This window comes from Mastomys coucha, unplaced genomic scaffold, assembly GCF_008632895.1.
Source record: "Mastomys coucha isolate ucsf_1 unplaced genomic scaffold, UCSF_Mcou_1 pScaffold22, whole genome shotgun sequence".
NCBI classification, from domain to species: domain Eukaryota; kingdom Metazoa; phylum Chordata; class Mammalia; order Rodentia; family Muridae; genus Mastomys; species Mastomys coucha.
Window position 1 is genome coordinate 69,452,214 of NW_022196905.1, and position 23,057 is coordinate 69,475,270.

At 42.0% G+C, this 23,057-nt stretch overlaps 1 protein-coding gene across 3 annotated transcripts in view; it reads left to right on the plus strand.

Annotated features, from left to right (window-relative positions):
* Window positions 1–23,057, plus strand: part of Cep135 (centrosomal protein 135) — a 59,195-nt gene that overhangs the window by 14,762 nt on the left and 21,376 nt on the right. For all 3 annotated transcript variants that reach the window (XM_031342788.1, XM_031342790.1, XM_031342789.1), the window contains exons 9-15: window positions 3,382–3,447; window positions 6,160–6,298; window positions 8,169–8,392; window positions 12,979–13,131; window positions 14,113–14,265; window positions 18,092–18,169; window positions 21,384–21,535. In XM_031342788.1, the coding sequence (XP_031198648.1) occupies window positions 3,382–3,447; window positions 6,160–6,298; window positions 8,169–8,392; window positions 12,979–13,131; window positions 14,113–14,265; window positions 18,092–18,169; window positions 21,384–21,535 (965 nt within the window). The remainder of the gene's footprint in view (window positions 1–3,381; window positions 3,448–6,159; window positions 6,299–8,168; window positions 8,393–12,978; window positions 13,132–14,112; window positions 14,266–18,091; window positions 18,170–21,383; window positions 21,536–23,057) is intronic.

Below are 23,057 nucleotides of genomic sequence, written 5' to 3' on the forward strand. Positions count from 1 at the left end.
TTTTTTTTAATTTTATTTATATTTTGTGTGTGTATACCTACACTCCAGTAGAGGACATCAGATCCTATTATATATGGTTGTGAGTCACTCTGTAGCTGCTGGGAATTGAACTCAGAACCTCTAGAAGAGCAGCTAGTGCTCCTAGGGGCCGAGCCCCAGCCCAAGCCTCACCCCCAATAATTCAAGGTTTTCCTAAGCACGATTTCTGCCCTCTAAGAGTCTCCCTCTGTTCCTGTTGGTTTAGTTCTCCCGATGCACACCTCTTCATAGAGTAAATGTCTAGACTCTGTTCTGATTTCCTCTATAGTTTCCACTTCTGTCCTTTTATCTCTGAAGTCTGTCTTCTTGTCCAATTTAACTCAAGAATCCTTGAAAGATTATTTTTGCGTGCATGTATGTGTTTATAGCATGTACATGCATGCATGTGTGTGTTCATGTGTGTAGGCTTGCATATATGCATTGGTGAACATGCCAAAGTATAAGCATGTGTGTGGAAGCCTGAAGCTGGCATTGGATGTCTGCCTCAATCACTATTTATTTATTGGGGCTGGTTCTGTTCCCGAACTCAGAGCTCACTGATTCAGCTTGTCTAGCTTGTAAGCTTGCCCTGCGGACCCCATCTCAGACTCTCTAGTGCCAGGATTCCAGGTGATTGCCAAGTCAGGCCAGCATTCAAAGGGCTTCCTAGGATTTGAACTCTGACCACTAAGTCTGTGCAGTTTGTGTCTTATTATCTGAGCTATCTCTCCAGCCCCCTAATGGCATTTTAAAAACATTTTTCTTGTGTATTTTATAGTTGGTAACTACCATTCTTCATCTTTCTGCTAAGAAAGATACATAGAGTGAAATTTCCTGATTATAATATTAATCTCTGAAAGCAAATTTCACTGTTATTTAAAATCCAACAATGAATCCAAATGACCTTTTTCCTTGAAAGTCTCACAAGATTGTACCCCATTTTAATATTTTATACTTGTTGTCCTTTTTTTTAAAAGATTTATTTATTTTATGTGTATGAGTACACTGTAGCTGTACAGATGTCTGTGAACCATCATGTGTGTGGCTGCTGGGAATTTAACTCAGGACCTCTGCCGGCTCTGCTCGCTCCAGCCCCTCTCGCTCCTGCGTAATTCACTGTAGCTATCTTCAGACGCACCAGAAGAGGGCGTCAGATCTCATTACGGGTGGTTGTAAGCCACCATGTAGTTGCTGGAATCCGAACTCAGTACCTTCGGAAGAGCAGTCAGTGCTCTTACCTGCTGAGCCATCTCACCAGCCCACTTGTTGTCCTTTTTATGATCAGTCTATCATACTGTCCTAGAATAAAAACATGTATTGAATTGAATTTCTTTTTTTAAGTCTTTGACTGTAAGGTTCAAAGTGTCATAAAATTCCTCTACATGGTATTATACCATTATTAGTAGTCACTAGGTCAAAGTGACAGATAGTTCACAGTGCTAATAAGTATTTTAAAAGTAAATTTATATTTGAAATATATCCTAATGAAATGGAATGGGAGAGAAATACACCCTTCTATGATCTATGTATCTGATGCTTGAAAGGTTTTTTTTTTTTTTTTAATCTTGAAATTGTGTGCTTTTAAAACATGAGCGAGATTTCTCTGAAGCAGAGTACTAAGAGCAGTGTGAAAGGGGAAGTAAGGTGGAGAACTCGCACGCACCTAGACCACAGGCCAGGCCTTGAGCAGAGCAGAGTGCGTAAGGAGCACTGTGTGTGAATGACATCACTAGATGCCAGCCTTTAAAAGCTGGACGCAGGGAAGATGAGGCTCAGTGGTAGAATACTTCCTAGTGTGTCCATGCACCTGGGCTCCCTCTCCGCACCACAGTTCAAGACAAGACTCTTCCTGCCCAGAGTAGGTAGACCCCCAGTGTGAAGCCCACTGTCTGCAGTGGTGTGTTAGGCAGTGTTAACTCCATAGTGAAAGAGAAGGGGACTATACCAACATAATACAACTACCAACAAAAAGCCCACAGCAAGCACACCCAGCGTTGAAAGACTAAAATCCTTTACTCTGGAATCAGGAGTGAGTCTAGGATACGGTTATTATTTCTGTTTAGAATCGTGCTCAGCCAGAAGTGGAGGCACATACCTAGAAATGCCAGCATTTGCAGGGACTGACGCAGGAAGACTGTGCTTTAGGCTAGCCTGGGATACTCTCTGAACTGTATCTTAATAAAATTAAGCTAAACTAAGACACAGTACTGGAGCTCCTCAGCAATTAGATATAAACAATAAAACAATAAAAAGAATAGAAGAGTAACAGTTCTTTGACCACATATGACATGATCTTAATTGTGGAAAATCCAAAGATTTGTACACAATGAAATAGAATAAACAAGTTAACAAAATTGCATGTTAAAACACACACACACACACATACACACATCAGATGCAATTCTGCATACTATATAAAAAAAAAAATTCCAACACAGAAATTTGTAAATCCCATTTGTAACTTCATCAGAAAGAATGAAGTTAACCAGTGAGGTAGAAACTTAAGGCACAACAGAAGCTGGTGACAGCTGAAGGGCTTGTAACTGGAAAGGTATCCTGTGTGCCTGTGAGTGTGGCATAGGAGAGCTGGTTGTAACAGTCTGTGAGTTCAACTCAGGTCCTATCAGAATGCAATGCCAGTTTTTGCAAAAGTAGAAAAGAGTCCCAAAGTGCACATGGACTCTCCAGAGCCAGCCAGCAGTCCCGGAAGAAGATGTGGTTAGGGAGATAACCCAGTTGCAGAGTGCTCGCCTCACACATGTGAGGCCTTGCTTTTCATCTTCAGAACTGGGCTGTCTGGGGTGGGGTATGTAACTCATAGATTTTTGGTTCTGCATTTCTGGTTTTAGTGTATTGCAGTGCACCTCTGTCTCTTTCCACTCTCTCTCTCTCTACTCCTTTCTATATCTTCTGTGCTTTCACATACAATGCATTGAACGTGGTGCCTCGTGGCCTGTTGACAAGGCCCACAGATGTCAACTTAAAGCAACAATAGATTGCTGTTGGATCCCGATATCTCACTGACTTTCTGCTCTCTTGGTTGTAGTACGAGCAGTCCAGGTGGTCAAAGCAGGCTGAGAGCATGGTTAAGAATTGACCACCAACATTCCCCAACAGTGAGGACCAAGGAGGGAGAAATGATTCTTTACTTGATAAGCGAGTTCACATAAGCACTGAGGACCCCACAGTATTAAACAGACACTTCACCTCAGCTTTATTCTCTGTTCATTGGTGCTGAGTATTAGATTCAAGTCCCAGACCTTATGGATAGAGAGAATGCCAACCAGCTGCTCTCATTCAGGATGCCATAGTGAGATAGTCGTAGGGTCTTAGATCTTTACCTAATAGGCTTTTTATTCCTAGAAAGAGATTAAACGAAACCTCTGTGAAATGCGGAACCTTGAGGAAAAAATGTCAAAACTGCAATGGGTAAGTTGATGACGCACTGTTGCCAGTGTTCTTGGTGCCAAATTGATGCCTGTTCCATAGGTCTATTGAGGTACAATGTGTATGGATACTATTCAGTCATTTTAGTGGACTGTGTAGTTTTACCACAGTCACAGAACTGTACAACCGTCACTGCCAGTCCCAGAACATTCACCACTCTGGAGAGAAACCTCACACCCATGCGGAGTGACCACATTACCTTCTACTTAGCTTGACAGCTGCTCACCTGTCAGGGGCTGGAGTTCTCCTGACCATTTGGAGAATGATGAACCCTACATTCATTTGCAGCAGGGTTCGTCTTTCGTTTGGGATGTTAACTCTATTCCTTTCCACAGCTGAATATAAATGGTCCATAGTGTGATTATGCAATTTCATACTGTTATTTTCTCATACCATTATAAATTATATATTTATAGTGCAGGTTTGTAGGTAGAACTGAAAATTTGAGACCCTGCTAGCAAATCTATATTCCTCTAACCACTCTATAGCTTCTCTGGTCACTAATAACGATAACATCATAATTGGTAGTTATTTATTTGTTGATTGTTATAAAAAATACTCCTTGAAATTGCTTTGTTTGGTGTTATTCAAGTGATTTTCCTAGTCACAGTGCTTGTCCCTGTGGCCTTTTAGGGAGAAAGCCAGGCTTCATGCCAAGAGACCCCTTGCTACAGAGGCTGCATGGAATTAGCAGAATGAATGCCTTACAAGTTACAACTGGTCACTCCAGGGTGGGGATGGGGGTGGGGTTCTCTTTAGTGTGATAGCTTGTTATGTCAGAAGGGTTTTCTGTAAGATTAGAAACAAAGACTGACAGTGACTTGCATCTCTTAATTATGTATAGACTATGTATTTGGGATACATGCATTTCTATGGTATGGTAGTGTGCATTCACTATTTGTAGATTTTTGTGAACTTAGTATGAAGAGCTGATGATAGTGGCTTCTTTCTTTCTTCCTTTATTTCTTTCCTTCGTTCTTCTTTCCCTCCCTCTGTTTCTCCCTTCCTTCTTTCTCCCCTCCCTCCCTTCCCCCTCCCTCTCTCCCTTCCTTCCTTGCATCCTTTCTTTCTGAGACAGGATTTCTCTGTGTAATAGTCCTGGCAGCCTTGGAACTCCATTTGTAGACCAGGCTAGTCTTGAGTTCACAGAGATCTGCCTGCCTCTGCCTCCTGAGTGCTGGGATTAAAGACATACATATGCCACCACTGTCCAGTGATAGTTGCTTCTTTTTAAGTTGAACTCAGCAAGTCTTCACTCTGGCATTGAGTAACTGTGTCAGCTAAGCCTGCTAAGGGAGCTCACTCTCGAGTCTCGTAACTGTAAAGGGGATGTTGATGAGGTTTTCTTTGGAACATGACCTGTGTGTGCTGCTGTTCGCTATTGTGTGCACATTGTGAGTGCTGAGGATGGTTGACAGCTTGTCTCAGACCCGTGATCAATTTCAGTAATGTTGGCTGACACTCGCTTTCAGGGATTTCTTATATTCCCTGTTAGTATTTCTGTATCATATGTATTTCTGAGATAACAATGATACTGATAGCTAATGTTCACTAAGCACTTGCCATGGCAGAAACAATGACCATGTTCTGCTGCCCTCTTTAAGCATAGGTATTAGTAAGTTGTGTTGCGCATATTCATTTAGAGAGAAGTAGGATAAACGCTAACTAAATGAGTTACAAAAATGTAAGGTTTCCACTTTCCACAAAAGAGCATCTGTTAGCATCTGGGTCTCATGGTATGTTTGGTTTTTTCCTTTGTTTATTTGTTTACTTTCTTTTAAGTTTTTTTACATGCAATGTATTTTGATCATATTTCTGCCCCCGCCCCACTAGCTCCTCCCAGATCTTCCCTACCTACCCAATTTTCATAACCCCCTCCTCTTAAAAACAAAACAAAAGCAAAGGTCAAAGCAAACAAAAAATGGTAAGACAAAAGAATACCAAAACAAAACAAAAAGCACATACAAAAACCACGGAGTCTGTTTAGCACTGGGCAACTTCTCCTGGGCATGGAGCCTGCCCTGGGTGGTTAATGTACAGAGTGACACTCCATTGTGGAAACTGATGTCTCTGTCCCAGCAGGTGTCAAATGCAGACAGCTTCTTGGCTACAGTTGGGAGACTGTGTCCACTTCCCCTCCTCTGCTGCCACCCCGTCTGCCTTGAGCCTGCGTTAGCCCCTCGCACTCTGTCACAGTCTCTAGGAGTACATCAGTTCTGTTGTGTCTGGAAGACACTGTTTCCCTGAAGTCATCCACATCTCTGGCTCTTATGCTCTTTCCAGATACTCTACCACACAGATCCTTGAGGGTGGGTTTGATAAACACATCCCTTTTAGAACTGAGTACCCAAGTCGCTCACTCTCCACACATTGTCCACTTACGGGTCTCCTCCATGTTAGTTCCCATCTGCTATGAGAAGCTTCTCTGCTGCACAGAGTGGCAGCTGTGGGTCTTTGGAAGAGAGCTGTTCTTGTATGGACATTTGTTGCTAAAAGTGTATGCATACATGTGCACACATGTGCACATACATATGAATATAGAGTTATATATATTAAATATATACTGCTGTATATATGTGTATACATATATATATGTATATATATATGCTTATGAAAGTATCCATTTTACCTGTAATTGCTACAAGGATTAATAGGGCTATTAGAATACTCAATTATAGAATTAACACTTTGCAGGAATTAGACATAAGCCATAAGGAGAAGGAGAGATTGAACAGTGAACTACTTTTAAAGTCAGACCTGGAGACTGTTGTTTGTCAGCTTGAACAAGAAAAGCAAAGACTTAACAAAAAACTGCAAAGTTTTGCAGTCACAGGTAAGATGCTCTTTTTATTAGCAGATGAGCTATTGTGCATCCCTTAGCAACTCTTTGTTGACCACTGGCTGTGAAACGGATGGTGTGGTGCGAGGCAGCGTGGATGGAGTAGGAACCCCACCCCTGTGCTCTGACGGGCTGGTGTCGGAGAGGCTCCTGGAGTGTTCTGCAATGGAAGTGTGTACTCCTTTGAGACAGACTGAGGAGACCATTCTGAAATGCCAGAAAGTTGAAGTTCAGAGTCTTTTTAAGGAATCCTGTTATATTGCCTTAAAATCTGCTCCCAGTATCCCCGTTTGATCACGCACTACTCCGTGGCTCCTCATGGCATCCCAGGAGGCTTCTGTCCTCCCTTCACCAGCAGAGTTGCCCTTCCAACTGGTCCCCCACTGAATGCAGTGAATGCTCCTCACTTGGTAGCTTTTACTTCCTAAGTTCCCCACAGTTACCCATTCCTTCTCACTTTCCTACTTTCTCTGCCCTCCCTGGCCATTTCTTCGTGGTGTGAAATGTTCATAAGTTCTCTAATGTCTGGGATTGTTAGCCAGTTACATCTAGTGGACTGTGTATCTGCTGAAGAAATGAAGAGGAAGATGGCAGTGCATTAGATAGATCACAGAATGACTATTTTTTTAATCATTCTTTAATCTTTTTTTATATCTAGTCTTTATCCCCACCCCAGTCTGTCCTCTGACTGTTCCTCATCTCATACCTCCCCCTGCCCCGTTCCCGTTTCCACCCCCACACCCCACTAGACTTCTCCATTCCCTTGAGCCTCAAGTCTCTTGAGGGTTAGGTGCATCTTCTTTCACTGAGGCCATACCAGGCAGTCCTCTGCTGATCTGTGTCTCTGTGTTACGGACCTCATATCAGCTGGTATATGCTGCCTGGTTGGTAGCTCAGTGTCTGAGAGAACATGGGGATCCAGGTTAGTTGAGAATGCTGGTCTTCCTATGGGGTCACCCCCTCCTCAGCTTCTTCCAGCTTTTCCTTTATTCAACCACAGGGATCCTGGCGTCTGTCCTTTGGTTGGTATAAGTATCTGCATCTGACTCTTTCAATTGCTTGTTGGGCCTCTTAGAGAGCAGCTATGCTAGGCTCCTGTCTGTAAGCACACCATAGCATCAGTAACGGTGTCAGGCCTTGGGGCCTCCCCTTGAGCTCTTAAGTCAGTGTGTGTCTGTCCCATTAGGCTGAACTCTGTGAAACTGCTAGTATTTGCTTTGTTTTAGATCATAGAAAAGTAACTTGTGAGGTAGATTGGATACAGTGGTGTACTCTGACAGTCCCAGGCACTTGACAGGCGCAAGGCCTCTTTGAACCTGGGACTTTGAGTCAGTCTTTACAGTGTAATGACATGCTGTCTCAAAAATAAGAGCAGGAAAAACTAATACTTGTGTTTATTGGAAGAAAACTGAGTTGTTTTGGTTTCTTTGTGCAAGTGTTAAATTGGAGGTCAGTGAAGTCCACTTGCTGCATGCTTGCTACAGGCAGGTTTCCTTTCAGAGCTCCGTTAGGGTTTCTAGAAGCACCCCGTTACAGAAATGCATTGTTTTTTTTATAGTACTAAGTAATATCCAGCTGAGATAGTACCAACACAGGGTGACATTAACTTGTTGGACACTAATTCATTTTAATGTTTTTCTTGTGTTGTCTTCTCATGTTTCCTCAATATTTGCCCAGTATGTCAGATCCTGTGGTTGACACAAGAACAGCTCATGCTTGCTAATAGTGTTCACTCTGTCGATTACTTATTTACCTGACTAGTCCACACTTCATATGCAACACGACTAATGCTAACCACTGTCACCTACTTGACTAGTCCACATTATATATGCAGCGTTACTAAGGCTAACACTGTAATCTGCAGAAAGAGAACTGACTCTGGAGGTTGAGAGGATGAGGCTAGAACACGGGATAAAACGTCGAGACAAGTCACCTTCTCGTCTAGACACATTTCTGAAAGGCATAGAGGAAGAGCGCGATTATTATAAGAAAGAGCTGGAGAAACTGCAGCATCTCATCCAGCGGAGATCTTGTTCTGCTAATTACTGTGTTCGGGAAAAACCTTCTGTAGTCAAATGCTCAGAAAAGGTAAGAACTTCTATAAGAGAAATCAAAAGGGTGTGTGTGTGTGTGTGTGTGTGTGTGTGTGTGTGTGTGTGCGTGCGTGTGTATGTGTGTGCATGTGTGTGTTATAAACCTTTTTGCTTCGTTGTTGTATTAAATGAAACATAATTAACACATGCTTTAAAGAGTCCTAATTTTTACTTGTGTTTTATTCTATAACTTGCAATGTGGGAACTCTGCTTTACTAGGAAGACTACCCAACAGTAAAGGATAACGTTTTGATTCCTGTAAATTTAGGTTGAATAGCTGAGCCATGTGAGAGGCATGTTGGCTTTCAGAAACTAGGACTCAGAGACTCACGACACTGTACATTTCTGCTCTTCCCAGGATTTCTGTTGTGGAGCAGTTGCACTTTGCCTCTGCTAACAGGGTAACTCTGTCCTCCTGGCACTTGACAAGCCTTTGTGGCACTCCCAGCTTCATTGGTTGAGTCAGGAACATCATCACTTTCAACTGACCACGTCTTTTCTAGACCCTTTTTTGCTGGGTTGGGGAAACACAATAGAAGTGCGTGTTAAGTGGATTGTTCTGTTAGTCTGCTGTAACAAGTTGGTTAAAAATGTTCATTTGGAAGACTGGACAGAATGGAAATCAAGCACAGGTATGACTGCACAAAGACCCAAGTTCAGAGCAGCCCAGGCTGAACCGTGAGCCTGTCTTACAAAAGTGACCTCCATATATGTCACTTGGTTTCCTTTCTTGTTTTTGTAAACAGGTTTGGTTTTTGTCTTGTTTTGTTTGTTTTATATTTTTGAAGCAGGGTCCAGTGCAAGTTCTGACACTGAGTTCTGTGTACATCTGCATGGTGATTCCTAACTGCCTCTGTCACTATGTGTGTTATTAAAAGTTGAGCACGATTTCTGAGAGGTTAAAGTCATATGTTCCCATTTAAGTCCTAAACGTTATCAGTGTCATGCCACTATCAACTATTTAGATTGATCTTTCTTTTTTATCTTAAAGCTGTGGAGCTATAGATGTCCTGAAGGTTCCTATGACAGTAGCATTATCTACAGAACAGGGAAAATGAGATGAAGCTGGGACAGCCAGTAGCTCAGAATATAGGATTTCAGATTTGGCTCAACTTTACTCATTCTGTTACCTTCTCCATGAAGACCGTGTATCAGTTGTCTAATGGTTTTATGCCTTTTGCTTTGACTTTGCCTTTTAACCTCATTGGTTAATGGCTGTAGTTTGTTGGTGAGTATCAACACTACACTATCTGTTATAAGCAGAATGAGTTGTTGGGAAAGACAATGCAAGCTCATTTATGTTTAATTATGTTCTTATTTTCTCAGGAGAAATAAGTTACTAGATTGTTCATTTTTATTGTGCAGAAGAGTCACAAAGTATATAAATGGCATATAATGTTAAATAGACAATCATTTTAATGCTAAGTGTTTACTTGGTTGCTTTACACTGGGAAGGCAAGCGAGACATTGGTGAGAACACTTAGGAGATCCCATTGCCTCTTCGACTCCCCTGCATTTTTCAAGTGTTATGTTATCTAGCATAGACAAAGAATTAATTTTGTATAGTCCAAAGAGGTAGGACATTCAGAATGTTTTGCAGCTCCTATAATAAGCTGCAGGCATGGTGGCCAGCTGTGGTAAGCGCATGCATCGAATGAGTGTGTGAGACCATTGTGAGCATGAAGACCTGGGAGCACATTGCCCACATAAAAAATGTAGATATTTTAAGTACTTTGTTGGCAGACAACAAAGACTCTTTCAAGCTGGATTTGGTACTTACTGTGGCTATCAGCTTCCTGCCTTATGATAAACTGCTAGGCACAGTTTCTTGGAATTATATCAGAAAAAGGGACAGTTTTACTGTCAGTGACTTTCATTATCACAGCCCCATGGATAAGGAAGATTCCATGCTTTCACTTGTGCTTGAGTGTTTCCCATTTAACTACACCCACTATGGTCCCCCGAGCTGGGGAGAGCACAAGCAAAGGCTTTGGCATTGGAAACCTGACACACGTCCCAGCTTCTTGCATCAGCATATGATAGGCCTTAGAGAAGCTGACTTCCTGCAGCCCTGATTCCTCATGTGCAGGCCCAGAAAAAGAACTGTACCTCCTTATAGAGATTGGATGAGATGATCCACATAAGGATCCTCTAGCAGAGTGTCCAGTTCCCACTCGAAAATAGTTTCTGTATTTGCTGCTGGTTTAAAGAATCTCTGATCTATGTAGACAGTTCAGTCCAGCAGGTATATACTGTCTGCTGTGAATGAGCATGTACTATAGAGATTAGTTCCTAGCCCACTGTGATGACTTACATCTGTAATCCTAATACTGTGGGAGAGGCAAGAGGATTGCCACAAATTTTATTATTATTATTATTATTATTATTATTATTATTATTATTATGTATTTATTTATTTATTTTGGTTTTTCAAGACAGAGTTTCTCTGTGTAGCCCTGGCTGTCCTGGAACTCACTCTGTAGACCAGATGGGCCTCGAACTCAGAAATCTGCCTGCCTCTGCTTCCCAAGTGCTGGGATTAAAGGCGTGCGCTACCACTGCCCAGTGGATTGCCACAAATTTAAGGCCAGCCTGCCTGCAAAGCAAGGGCAGCCAGGGCTATATAGTGAAACTCTGTCTCGAAATAAGAAAAGGAGTTCTTGACATGATGTTGTGCTTTGAGCACTGGGCATGTTGCTTGTCAATGTGTTGGAAATAATAGGATGGAGAAAGGGAATTAGTTAGCATATATTAAAGCAATACTAACATAGGTTACTAACATAATGTATAAGATACATTTATAGAGAAGTGTAGAATTCCTGCTCAAGCAGACCAGCCAGGAAATGTTCAGGTACCATACCAAGTGCTGAACACAAAATGACAGAAGAGGCACTTCCTGTGTCTCTCACAGGAGTTCAATTTAGTGAGTATAGTAAAAGCATCCTGCAGATTTGAGAGTTATGTTACCATTGAGCCACACTCTGACTGCTAAATAACTTTAAGTGCCATACAGTTAGTATAACTATCTTCACTGTATAGTGAAGACTATACGGGATCAACTCAGAACACTTGGAATCTTATATACATCTGAGTTACATGAAGAACCTTGTAGAAGGTGACATTTAAGCTGAGGCATAGGCAGTAGTGAAAACAGACTTGAATCTTCATTCACTGCACTCCTTTTCAAGGATCTGTGCAGACTACATTCAGTAAGATGTTTTAAATGGTAGCTAGGTCACAGATTTTCCTCTGTGGTCTTAAGCCTGGGTTATTTTGAAACCCTCATCTGCTCTTGTTATGTAAAGCATCTTGCCCTCTGATGTGTGCACGACACCCAGTCTTGCCCGTCAAACTTTAATTGTGCTTTAAAAAGAATAGCATTTTCCTAAGATGCTCCCTTACACGTTTTTAGCATTTATTGAGTCTTCACTGGTATTGCATACACTCAGTGGATATCAAATATTATGAGCCAAGATTCTTTCCAATTGTAGTTACTTTTCTCTTGCTGTGACAGCATACCATGACCAAGGCAACTTATTGAAAACAAAGTTTTTAATTAGGCTTATAGTTTCAGAGTTAGGGTAGAGTCTGTGACGGCAGAGCAAAGGTGTGGCAGCAGGGCCAGCTGAGAGTTCACCTTTAGATCCACAAGCCGGAGGCAGAGAGCACGCTGGGAAAGGGAGTCTTTTGAGATTTCAAAGCCTGCCTCTCTCTTCTAACAAGGCCACACCTCCCAATTCTTCCCAAGCAGTTCCACTCATTTGGGACCAAATATTCAAACATAGGAACCTCTAGGGGCCATTCTCATTCAAACCACTACACTAGTACAGCAATCTATCAGATTTTCTATATTTAGTCCATTGACATTAACCTGCTCATTTACCGTCTCATTTTCATAATGGCAGTGAAGACTGGACCTTTAGAATCATACTGTAATAGTAGATAGATTCCTGAATCATTGATCATTGATCCCAATCATTGATACTTGGACCATTGCACAGATAGCCTTCATGTGGGTTGAAGCTGGGACAAGTGGGGCTTGTACCTGAGAAGCTGACTTTAATGGTCAGTGATAGAAAACAGGTAAACACATACCTCTGGCCTCTCCTTGGCAGAGAGTTATAAAGTAATGACTGTGAAAGCTTACCATGTATCAGAGTGACATGGAAGCTTGACAAAATGTCTTATACCCTGCTCCCAAAGATTCCAGCATGGACCCTCAACTCCATGCATATAATGAGTTTCTGGGTGCTGCTGATCTCCTTGTCTAGAGGTTATAGTTTAGGTGTCATGTATAATAGAAACAGCTAGGGACATCAGCTATGGAAGCATCTACTGAGGTCGACACAGGTGGTATTATGACAGCTGTGTTTCTTCCTGAGAACCTAGAGCTAGGGAATCTGCGCCATTCCTGCCAATGCCTTCATCTGCTCTCATGGCATGCTCTCGGGAGTTCTTTAATTACACTAAGAGAACTGTCTGTTCTTCTGTCTCTTAGCCTGGTTCAGTCAGCCTCATCACCAGCAGAATTGTGACAACATAACACATGATAATGTTCGTCTTTGTAATGTATTGTTTCAGGGTGACTACAATTCGGAGGTTCACCTGATCACAAGAGAAAGGGATGAGCTTCAGCGCATGCTAGAAAGATTCGAGAAATACATGGAGGATATACAGGCCAACGTGAAACTGCTGACGGCAGAAAGGGACAAACTAAGTGTCTTATATAAGGAAGTAAGATGTTGCTTCTGATTAACCCAACAGAGCTTTAGAAACAGTTACTATAACAGACCCACTGGGCCCTGCACTATTTATTAACTGGCATCATGTTCTCAAAACAGACAGTTCTCTCTCCCTTTTTGTCGTGTTTGTTCTCCCTCTTCTCTAGCTTATCAGTGTGTCAGGTTATTTAGAGACAGTCTTTCTAAACTAGCTGAACAGACTTTAGCTGGCTCTAAGCCAAAATTGTCCTTGGATTTAGACATGCTACCACCTGTCTGGATCTCCGAGATAAAATGGACATTTGCAGTCTGGCCTGTTAGCCTCCACATTGGAGTGCCTGCTGCACAAGCACTGAGGACCTGAGGTCAAGTCCCGAACATGGTGGTTCTCTTGTCAAGACCGGTGTATCTCCAGAGCTTCCTGTTAGCCCAGTCCAGCCTGTCAGTGGGAGATGGTGCTGCACACATACTCTGGGGTAGCTCCTGGTGAAAACCTGCTGTGGAGAGACCAGCAGCCCGGCCCTGTCACAGAGCCTGCCTTAGCAGCCGTGAGTAGGCTGAGCAGATCCTGGAGTCTGTAGCTGCCTTGCTCCGCACCCGCCTCCCATTGAAGCCCGGTACTGTTTTGACAGGAGGAAGACATGAAGTTAAAAGAGACATTTTCACTTGTGTGAGCTTTTCTAGGACTTGGCAGTGCGTTAATTAAATGGATCCACTTCTGGAGTTTCCCCACAGAAGTCTTAGCTCTGAGCTTCCTTGAGTCTGCCTAGTTAATTCTCTAGCCGGCTACTTCTAGTTTCCAGTGTTGTGTGGCCTCAGCCTCTCTGAATCTTCTTGTCACTGGGGCTTTAGTATTTAATTTTCATCCTGCTACTCTTATTTTATCAGGATTTGGGAAGAAAGGGAATGTAGCATGTATTTAATATATCCCTACCCCAGCCCCTTTAAAAATGGAATATATCCTAAGTAATTTCGTATCTCTTAATTCTCTAAGGCAAAGGAAGAGTTATCTGCACTAAGACAGGAGTCCACTAATTCGACAGCCCCCAACCATCTTGTTAGTTGTATAGAAAAGGAGAAAGAGCTAGCGTTATCTGACTTAAGAAGAATTACGGCAGAAAAGGAAGCTCTGAGAGAAAAGTTGAAAGTAAGTAATACAGTTTATGGCTTTTTGAAATATAATTTATTAAGTATTTGAGGAAAAAGTGAAAGTAGCATGCACTCATTAGACCCACCCCCCACTGCCTCCATTTATAACTGTGCTCTCCTGTGAAGTTGCGCACAGCCCAGCCCAGCCCAGCCCAGCCCAGCCCAGCCCAGCCCAGCCCAGATAGCATTACACATCATAGCAGCATGCCAGCCCAGGCTGAACTACCTTTTTTGAGTGTAGTAGCCAGTAAGAATACTCCACCGTTGATAAAGTGTTGTCCATAGCTGTTTTTGTACCACGGTGGCAGAATTGAGAAGATACATTTGGCCCCCAAAGCCCAAGACATTCCAATTGGTCCTTACAGCCACACCCTGAACTCAGGACTGGTTTAGTTCAAGAGCGACGTCCTTTTCTAATTTATTAAATGACTTTACGGATATTTTTCACCTAGCATACAATTTACCTATTTAATGAAGGGACACTACAGTGACTTTTGCTATCCCTTTTCTTCCTGTCTTTTTAATCATCACCATAATTTATCTTAGAAAACCTCCTCCCAACATAAGGAACCCTGTGTCCATTATAACAGCTTCAGTGCCCCAGGCCTCCTTAACTGTAGGTATCACTGATTCAGTTTCTGCCTCTGTGGGTTGGCCTCTCTGGACAGTTCATATGAACTGAATCATTAAACATGTGGGGTTTTCCTTTTATGTGCCAGGAATTGAACTTAGGGCCTTGCATTTACAGAGCCATCACCCTACCACTGAGTTAGATCTCCAACCCACACATTTGGTGGCTCTTGGCATGATAGCCTTGTGGTTCATCCATGAATAGTGCTTGTATGAGTATTTGTATGATGTTTTCATTTCTCTTGGGTAGATTATAATTTTTACAATTGTTCCCAAATAAGTGTGTTAATACACCAAGGCATTATTTCATAGTAGATCCACATGGTAAATTCCGAGTGATCTTATTGGAGAAGCCATGGTTACTTCCAGTTAATATTATGAAATCAATGCCTTAAAAGTAGCTGCTAAAATTACAAACAAAAGTAAGTCTTTTAAGCGTAATCTTTATGTTACAGATTTTCAGTTTATTTTTACACCCAAAGACTGTATAAGAATGTCTTTAATTAAAGTCTTTGGAATGTTTACTTCTAGAAATTAGAAAAATAAAAACAAAAAACAAAACAAAACAAAACAAAAAACCCAAGAGTTAAAGTTACCAGAGAAAAGGTTTCTATGCAATATGGCATCCTTCAACACAAGCTTCTTGCTTACCCTCTTTCATATCTGTTATAATGATCACAAATGTAAAAATAGAACTGTGAAACTGCATTAGTACTAGCAACTCAGAAAGCTGCCTTCAGATTATCAGAACCCTTCTGGGTTGTAGGAGGCAGACTTGGTGAATTTCCAAAAGACCTTTCCTTTAGAAAACAGCAGTAGTCACATGACCCCTCAGCCTTCTGCAGTGTTTCCTGTTGGTCCCCCAGCCACCCTGCTTTCGAGCAGCGGTTATGACTAAACTTTCTGAAAGCTTCAAATCACAGCTGTCAGCCAAGGCCTGCCACTGCTGCCTCCTGAACAACATGAGAGTTCTGTTCCAAGTGTGAGATAAGCCATCCATCACAGGAGATCTTCATAAAAGCCTTCTCCGATAGTTTCTGTTTAGATGAGAACCCTGAGTTCTAATGAGTTTAAATACTTGCCCAGCCTCGCCCATCTGTGATCCAGTCTCCTTGAGCTCCTTTCCCTTCAGTTGTTCACTCCTGTCTCTCCTTACCCATCCTGTGGTAGTTGTGCCCTCGCGTGCACTGTTACCGTGGGACCCTTTGGGCCTGATTTTAGACTCTTTGTTACTTCTAGCAGTTACTCACCTGTTTACAAGATCATTAGTGATCGGCCCTGGCCTATTTCACAGTCTGTCATCTTTTCCCTATGCTCATTTTTGCTATTTCTCTCTCCTTTTTCTCAAGGCTTCTGGCTTAAGGGACTTTTCTTGCCAGCAGTCTTCTGAGACTAGAGTAAAGGTCTCCACCTCTTTGAATGCCCTTCTCTCATTTGTTCTTTAATGCTGGTTATTGAGCGCCAGGTGCTAGATTCCTTTTGACATGTAAAAATAAAGCTCCTTGTCTAGAAAATATTCACTTATCTCTATTTTCCTATATGCCTGAGAGTTCCATGCGTACATAGAATGAAATATGATCATATGTACTCCTCTTAACCCCTACCAGCTCCCTCCATGTTCTAGTTCCTTTTTGTGCGGCCATCCCCTGGGGCATAGGAATCTTGTCAGTGACCATATCCTTAAAAGCAAATGATTCTCGCTCCTCAAACTGTCAGTTGCCAGGATCCCCTCAGTAAATGGTGTGGCCTGGAGATCATCTACCCCATCTATGCAAGAATTCTGACTGGCTTGCTCTTGTGTAGGTCCTGTGCACACAACCCAGCAGCTGTTGAGTTCATGAGTGTGCAGGCCATGCCATCACAGCAGCTTCCCCGTTACCCAGCCCCACATCCTTCCTGCCTCCCCTTATCTGATTATATATTCCCTTATCTGAGGCTGGGGAGGGACAGTCGATCTCTATGGCAACCCTTAGGCAGTCGTGTGTCTCTCCACTACTGCTGCCCACTGCAAAGAAGTTCCTCTGACCAAGCCCAGGTCTATAGGTATAAACATAAATATTTGGAGGCACTTTGACATCACGGCCATTTAGAACAGAACAACAACAGGTTCTACCCTGTAGACTATGACCTCAACAGTCTTGGGCCTTTGATCAGGCTTACAGTATCAGACAGGCCCCTTCGGTGGAGCAGCCTTCAAGTCTAATGAGAGAGCAATTACCCCATTACAGTCGTATCGCTGTTACATCAAGATGGCACCTCTTACCTAGGTAAAAGTTACAGCATTCAGGGTCCTCTGCTAGGCACAACTCTTGAAGTCCTTCCTTCAACAGCTGCAGGGCACTTTCTAGTACTAAGTATTTCTGGGACAAGGTCTCATGTAGCTCAGGCCGATTTCAACATGCTTTATAACTGAGGATCCCTTCAGACTCCTGACCATCTGCCTTTATGGTTTCTTGTTTAAGGTCTGTCTTTTTGACAAGGCCTTATATAAGCTGACATCAGAGACTTTACTGATGGCTGTGCCCTAACACCTTGCTTGGTGCTTTGTATAGAGCATATATCAGCACTGTTTACGTGATTTAATTAACATAGCAGTCATCTCTTTAACCAAACGTATAATCTAAATGTCAAATACAGTTTTAAAATGAGTAGCATGAATGAGTATGCACCTTTATTGGAAAAACTCAGTGACCATTACATTATGTATCCTTGAGTCGGCAGCAGTTCTTAGACTGAACTTGTACTGTTCTATTGCCTGTGTCCGATCATATATTTTCTTCTTTGTATCCTGTTTTCCTTACATCTGAGTTGTAGCTCAGCAGTAGAGCACTAAGCTAGCACGAGGCTCTCGGCTCAGTCAGCAGCACTGTAACGGAATTAGTGGGAGGTTTGTGTATGGGTCCTCACATGTCCTCTTGTGAGGGTGCACTGTGAGCATGTGACTTGGTGTGTTGTTCTCTGTATGATGCCTGTTAGCCAGGTTCAATATACATAAGTCTTTATAATTGAGTCCACTCCCATTTTACCTTCTGCATGACACATGAAGATAAGAAATAAAACCTTTCTAACTGGAAGAACGCTTCTATAACATTCCTAGAGTCTATGAATTAGGAAACATAGCTCTGCAAATGTGCATTACTTACTTTTGTAAGTATTTAATACAAATAAACATTTTCTATAAAATTCTTTTTCAGAATATCCAAGAAAGGAATGCTGTTGGAAAATCAGAATTAGAGAAAACTATTGAAAATTTGACATATATTAACCACCAGGTAACCTGTCAGAGGATTGGGGCTGTGAGTGACTGTGCCAGTTATCATGTTTTGGCGTACTGTATGGTTTTGAAAGCTAGCATACAAGGAAGAACAGTGCCTGCTCTGAGGCTTATCGTGTGGTTCAAATCCAGCTTTTGTTTAGGCCAAGTTCTTGCCTCTTCTCCTTCAGCTTTTCATTTTTGACATAGGAGGAGTGTTTCTGTTTCTTGGGATTTCTGTGAAAATGTAACAACACACAGGTCACATGCAAGAGAGTCCTGCAGTGTTGCGGGCTTCAGAAGTGGCAGGCTATGATTATTGTGGTTTTGTCTTAGAAGAGTAATTATGTAATACATGCAGACTAAAAAGTGAAATTCACTGTTAATTTTCTTTATAATTAGCTTGTAGTATCTGTAGGAGATTGCTTCCAGGACTTCTTCACATACCTAAGTCTGAAGAACTTCACATTTATATATAAAAATGGGCTGGAGAGATGGCTCAGCCATTAAAGGCTAAGCTCATAACCAAAAATGTATAAAAATGGCATAATATTGAACATAACCTATATATTCTTTCATATCATTTAAATCATATTTAGGTTTCTTACAGGACTTTGTATGATTTCATAATACCTTACAGAATCTAAATGCTGTGTAAACAGTTATTAAACTATGTTTAGGAGATAATGACAAGAAAAAAATTTGTATGTTCAATACAGATGCAACAATTCTAGACTCACTAAATAGTATACACTTTCTACAGTTGGCTACTCTGAAATTCCAGAATTTATGCAGAAATAAAGAGCCAAAAGTCATATAGAAGTTTAAGGAATATGATACTGGGTTTTAGGGCCATTATAATTAAGGTAAGGACTAATAAAGACTGATGAAACCAAATATAACAAATATACATAAAAGGAACTTTATACAGAAACCTAGATCAGTGAGTAAAGAATGATTATTTAGTAATTCTTTCCTGGATGAATGGCTACATATATGAAGATACAAAGAATAAGAAATTCCTGCCTCAAATAGACCATAACCAGAAATCATGTTAAGATTATCTAGAAATAGCTACTCAAGGCTGAAGCAGGAGGATCACACAATGTCTGCTGCCAGTTTGAGCAGTAGCCAGGCCTACTTGGCTTATAGCTGCATCAGCCACTGAGTTCTCAGGTGACTGAACACTGGTAAAGATTTTGCAAGCTGTGAGTAGGGACGTACCTCTTCCTCCTCAAAGCCTAGGCTTTCACAGAGGTTTATACTTGTTTTCCTGTTCATGCCTTTGAACAGAGGTGAGCACAGCCTTGTTAAGCTCTTTGGGCTTCTAAGCCTGTTACAAAGTGTGGCTAGTTTCTTCAACAGCCATTCCTTTGTTGGCCTCACTTTCATTTATTTTCTGACTGAACTGCTCATTTTGCAAACTCTCTGCTCTGGTGTTTGCTCCCAGTTCTCACCATAGACCTAAAGGCTAAAAGCCTGTGAGAAATAACCAAGCCACCACATGCGTGCTTGACTGCCTTAAAGTTTCCTCCTACCAGGTTAATCAGTCTGTCAGCCTTTATCTCAGGTTTGTGACATAGTCAGTCACAAGTCTCGGGACGGACAAAGCTTACATGTTTTGCCACAGTATAACACAACGGCATTTAGTTCTTTTCCAGAGCCTTTGTTCCCATGTGAGACCTATGAACCTTTAGCCGTCCACGTTCCTGTTGTCGTTCTGGTCTTCTGTCCTCCCATCGGAACTGCCTAACCAGCTCTGTGTTATAACATTCTTGGCTTCAGATCCCTTCCACAAGCCAGTCCCTAGGTCTCTGAGCTCTATGGCTGGAGAGTCTCCACAGCCCACATCTCTTTTGCTGGCTTTCAGTGTTTGTTACTTTTCATTTCTGTGAGCCAGGCAACCTAAGGAAAGGTTTACTTGGGCTTATGATTTCAAGGGTTCAGTCTAGAGCTGCTGCCATTGCTTGGTTCTGAAGCAAAGCAGAACTTTATGGTGGAGAGGGTCCAGTAGACTAGCACTGCTCACATGGCATCCAGAAAACAAGATGAGAAGAGGCAGGGGCCACGATACGTCTCATCAGGCTGTTCCCCAGCTTCAACACCCCAGTCTGTTGTGGACATTACATGGTCATAGCAACTGCATGCTTTCAGCAGTTCATTTCTAGATAGTTGTTGAATGTGAAAGGTCAGCACGTGAAGGTTCCTAGACCAGATGCACTCCCTGCTCTGTAAGACTGGCTCATTTGTTTGTGCTTCTGTATTATCTGCATCTGCTGTTATGTTTCACTGGCGTTGTGGTGACAGATGAGATGTCCCTCAGAGCCTACACCATATTCAAACCAATATGTAATCATGAGTCATACAGTGGATCACCAATCATACATCTGCTCAATAGAAATCAATACAATTTCTATTGATCAGAAATACGTGAAAGTTACTAACATCAGAGGTATGACTGGTACAGATGCAGGGTGTACCAAAACACTAAGTTGCTGAAGAAAGCACATGGTGTGATTCTGCTCTTGTAAAGTTCAAAACCAAGCAAGACTGAGCATTTCAAGGCTTGGGATGTGATGTTACTGTGATGCACTGGAGGGCAAGACGCTTGGCATCCTGGAGTGTACCGGAAGAGTCAGCATTTCATGGATGTATAATTTAGTGAAATCTTAACACGCTTCAGGTCTTATGCTCCCGTGCAGAGAAGCACCGTGATCGATATGAAGTCAGGTCTTGCTCCACGTGCTCGGGGAAACTTTCACTTTGTTTCTCCATAAATCTTGACCATGTTGTGGTTACATTCCTTTCACCTCCTGTTTGTGTTTAATTGCTGTCTTTTTACTGCAGGTTTCCAGGTTTTTCTGGGGGGTAAAGGTGGGAGTGGGGGGTTGGGGGAGAATATTGATTCCAAAACCTGGAAATGAACCATGGAAGGTTTTGTGTGAGTTTTAGGAAGTTCCTCTGACTTTTCATCCTGCTTGTAGTTTGGCTTCCTGTCTCATTGCTGTTATGGATTTCTTGGTTTTATTTTTGCTTATATGTTTTCTTTCATTGTAGTAACAGGGAAGGACAAATAGATGCAGCCATGCTAACATGTTGGTCCTAAGAGTACAGATGACAGTCACTGTTTAATATAGCTCCATAATTATCTTCTAGAAATATTATTAAGGAGTAGCTATGAAAAATAAGATATTATCATATATGCTTATTAATTTTTAAAATTTAAATTATAGCTTGAAGATGAAAAATATGAATTGCAATCTAAAATGTTAATAATGAAAGAAACAATAGAGTCATTAGAGAACAAATCAAAACTCCAAGCTCAAAAACTTAGCCATGTGACTGGTGACTCCTCTCATCAGAAAACAGAGATGAACTCGCTTAGGTAAGTCCATTAAAGCTTTTCTTTCATTATTTTATCTCTGGAACATGCTTCTTCTGGGTATGCAAGGTTCAACGGTGTTTTGCTCTATGTCTTTGAACAGTGTTTTCCTAAGGTGGCCTCATGGTTCAGTCTCCTCGGAGCTCCTAGGAAGGGCGAGGAAGGTCTCTAGGTGCTCCGATTGACTGAGTGAATCTGGACAGATCTGGTATCCATAGTTTTGAAACTTTCACAGGTTGACATAATCACCAAAAAGTTGTCTGCCCAATCTGCTATTAAAGTTCACCTTAGTGGATAAACAGGATGCTGTGCTCTGTAGGGAAGGCCAGCATGGGTCCTAAGACTTCTGCCATGTGAACTGTTTCCATCTTCTTCTCACCTCTTCTAAAATAGTGTAAGATCTGAATGTTGGATCTCCTATTTTTAACCCTTTCTGATTTAGAAACAGAAATATTAACCAAGGGGTAGGACGCAGACTGTGCTAGAACATAGAGCATGGATTTGAAGTCTCAGAGACGATGATAGGCAGAGGAGATCACAGGTCAGGACTGACATGGTAGCTGTGAGCCTGGAGGGTAAAAGGCAAATTTAAGAAATATTTCTTTCATAAAATCAGAAGATGACTTACATGGGAATAAAACAGCAGTATACTAATGCATAATGTATATGTTGGGATATTGGGCTATTTAGTTAGCCATTTGTCAGTTTCAAATACATACCACTGAAGGAAATAAAAGCTAACAGTGTCCCACACCCCCAATTGCATAGTTGTAATGGGCAAAAGAGATAACTTAAGATTGGCAGGAACCCTCTACTCTGAAGAGTCAGAGGGAATCTATTTCTCTAAATTACATTTGCCATAAAAATTAGGAAGAAATCTTTGAATGTCAACAAAATGTTCATGAAGCTCAGTTTTGAAGAAGTAACACATTGCAATCAGGAAGGATGGTAGTGATGGGGATTTTTTTAAAAAAGGGTGATAAGTTACAGTTGAAGGGTTATTGAGCAGCAGATTGGCTAACTGTAGAAAACTGACTTGGTAAAATAAAGAACAGGTTCAAGAATTTCACCTACAATTCAGAAGGACAAAGAAATGGTGAGACTAAAAGACACAGACTCCATATACAGAAGCCCAGAGTCACAAACCTACAGTGTAAGAAACTGCGACCATGTGACTGAAGTAATCAGGCAGAGGAAGGTGAGGGAGCAGCTCAGGGGCTCTCGGGTACCAGCGACCTTTGCTTCCTCCATGCCTTACGTATCTTTATCAGGCAGGCTTTACAAAAAGCTAAAAGAGACAGCTTTATCCCTCCCGATTCCCTCCGTGTGCAGGTGTTCTGTGGAGGAGAGCAGAGTGAGCCTGCCCCTCATCTGCTCTGTCTTCAGCCCCAGAGTCCAGGCAGATACGGTGCTAGCAGAGCGGGCCTGCCCCTCATCTGCTCTGTCTTCAGCTCCAGAGTCCAGGCAGATACGGTGCTAGCAGAGCGGGCCTGCCCCTCATCTGCTCTGTCTTCAGCTCCAAAGT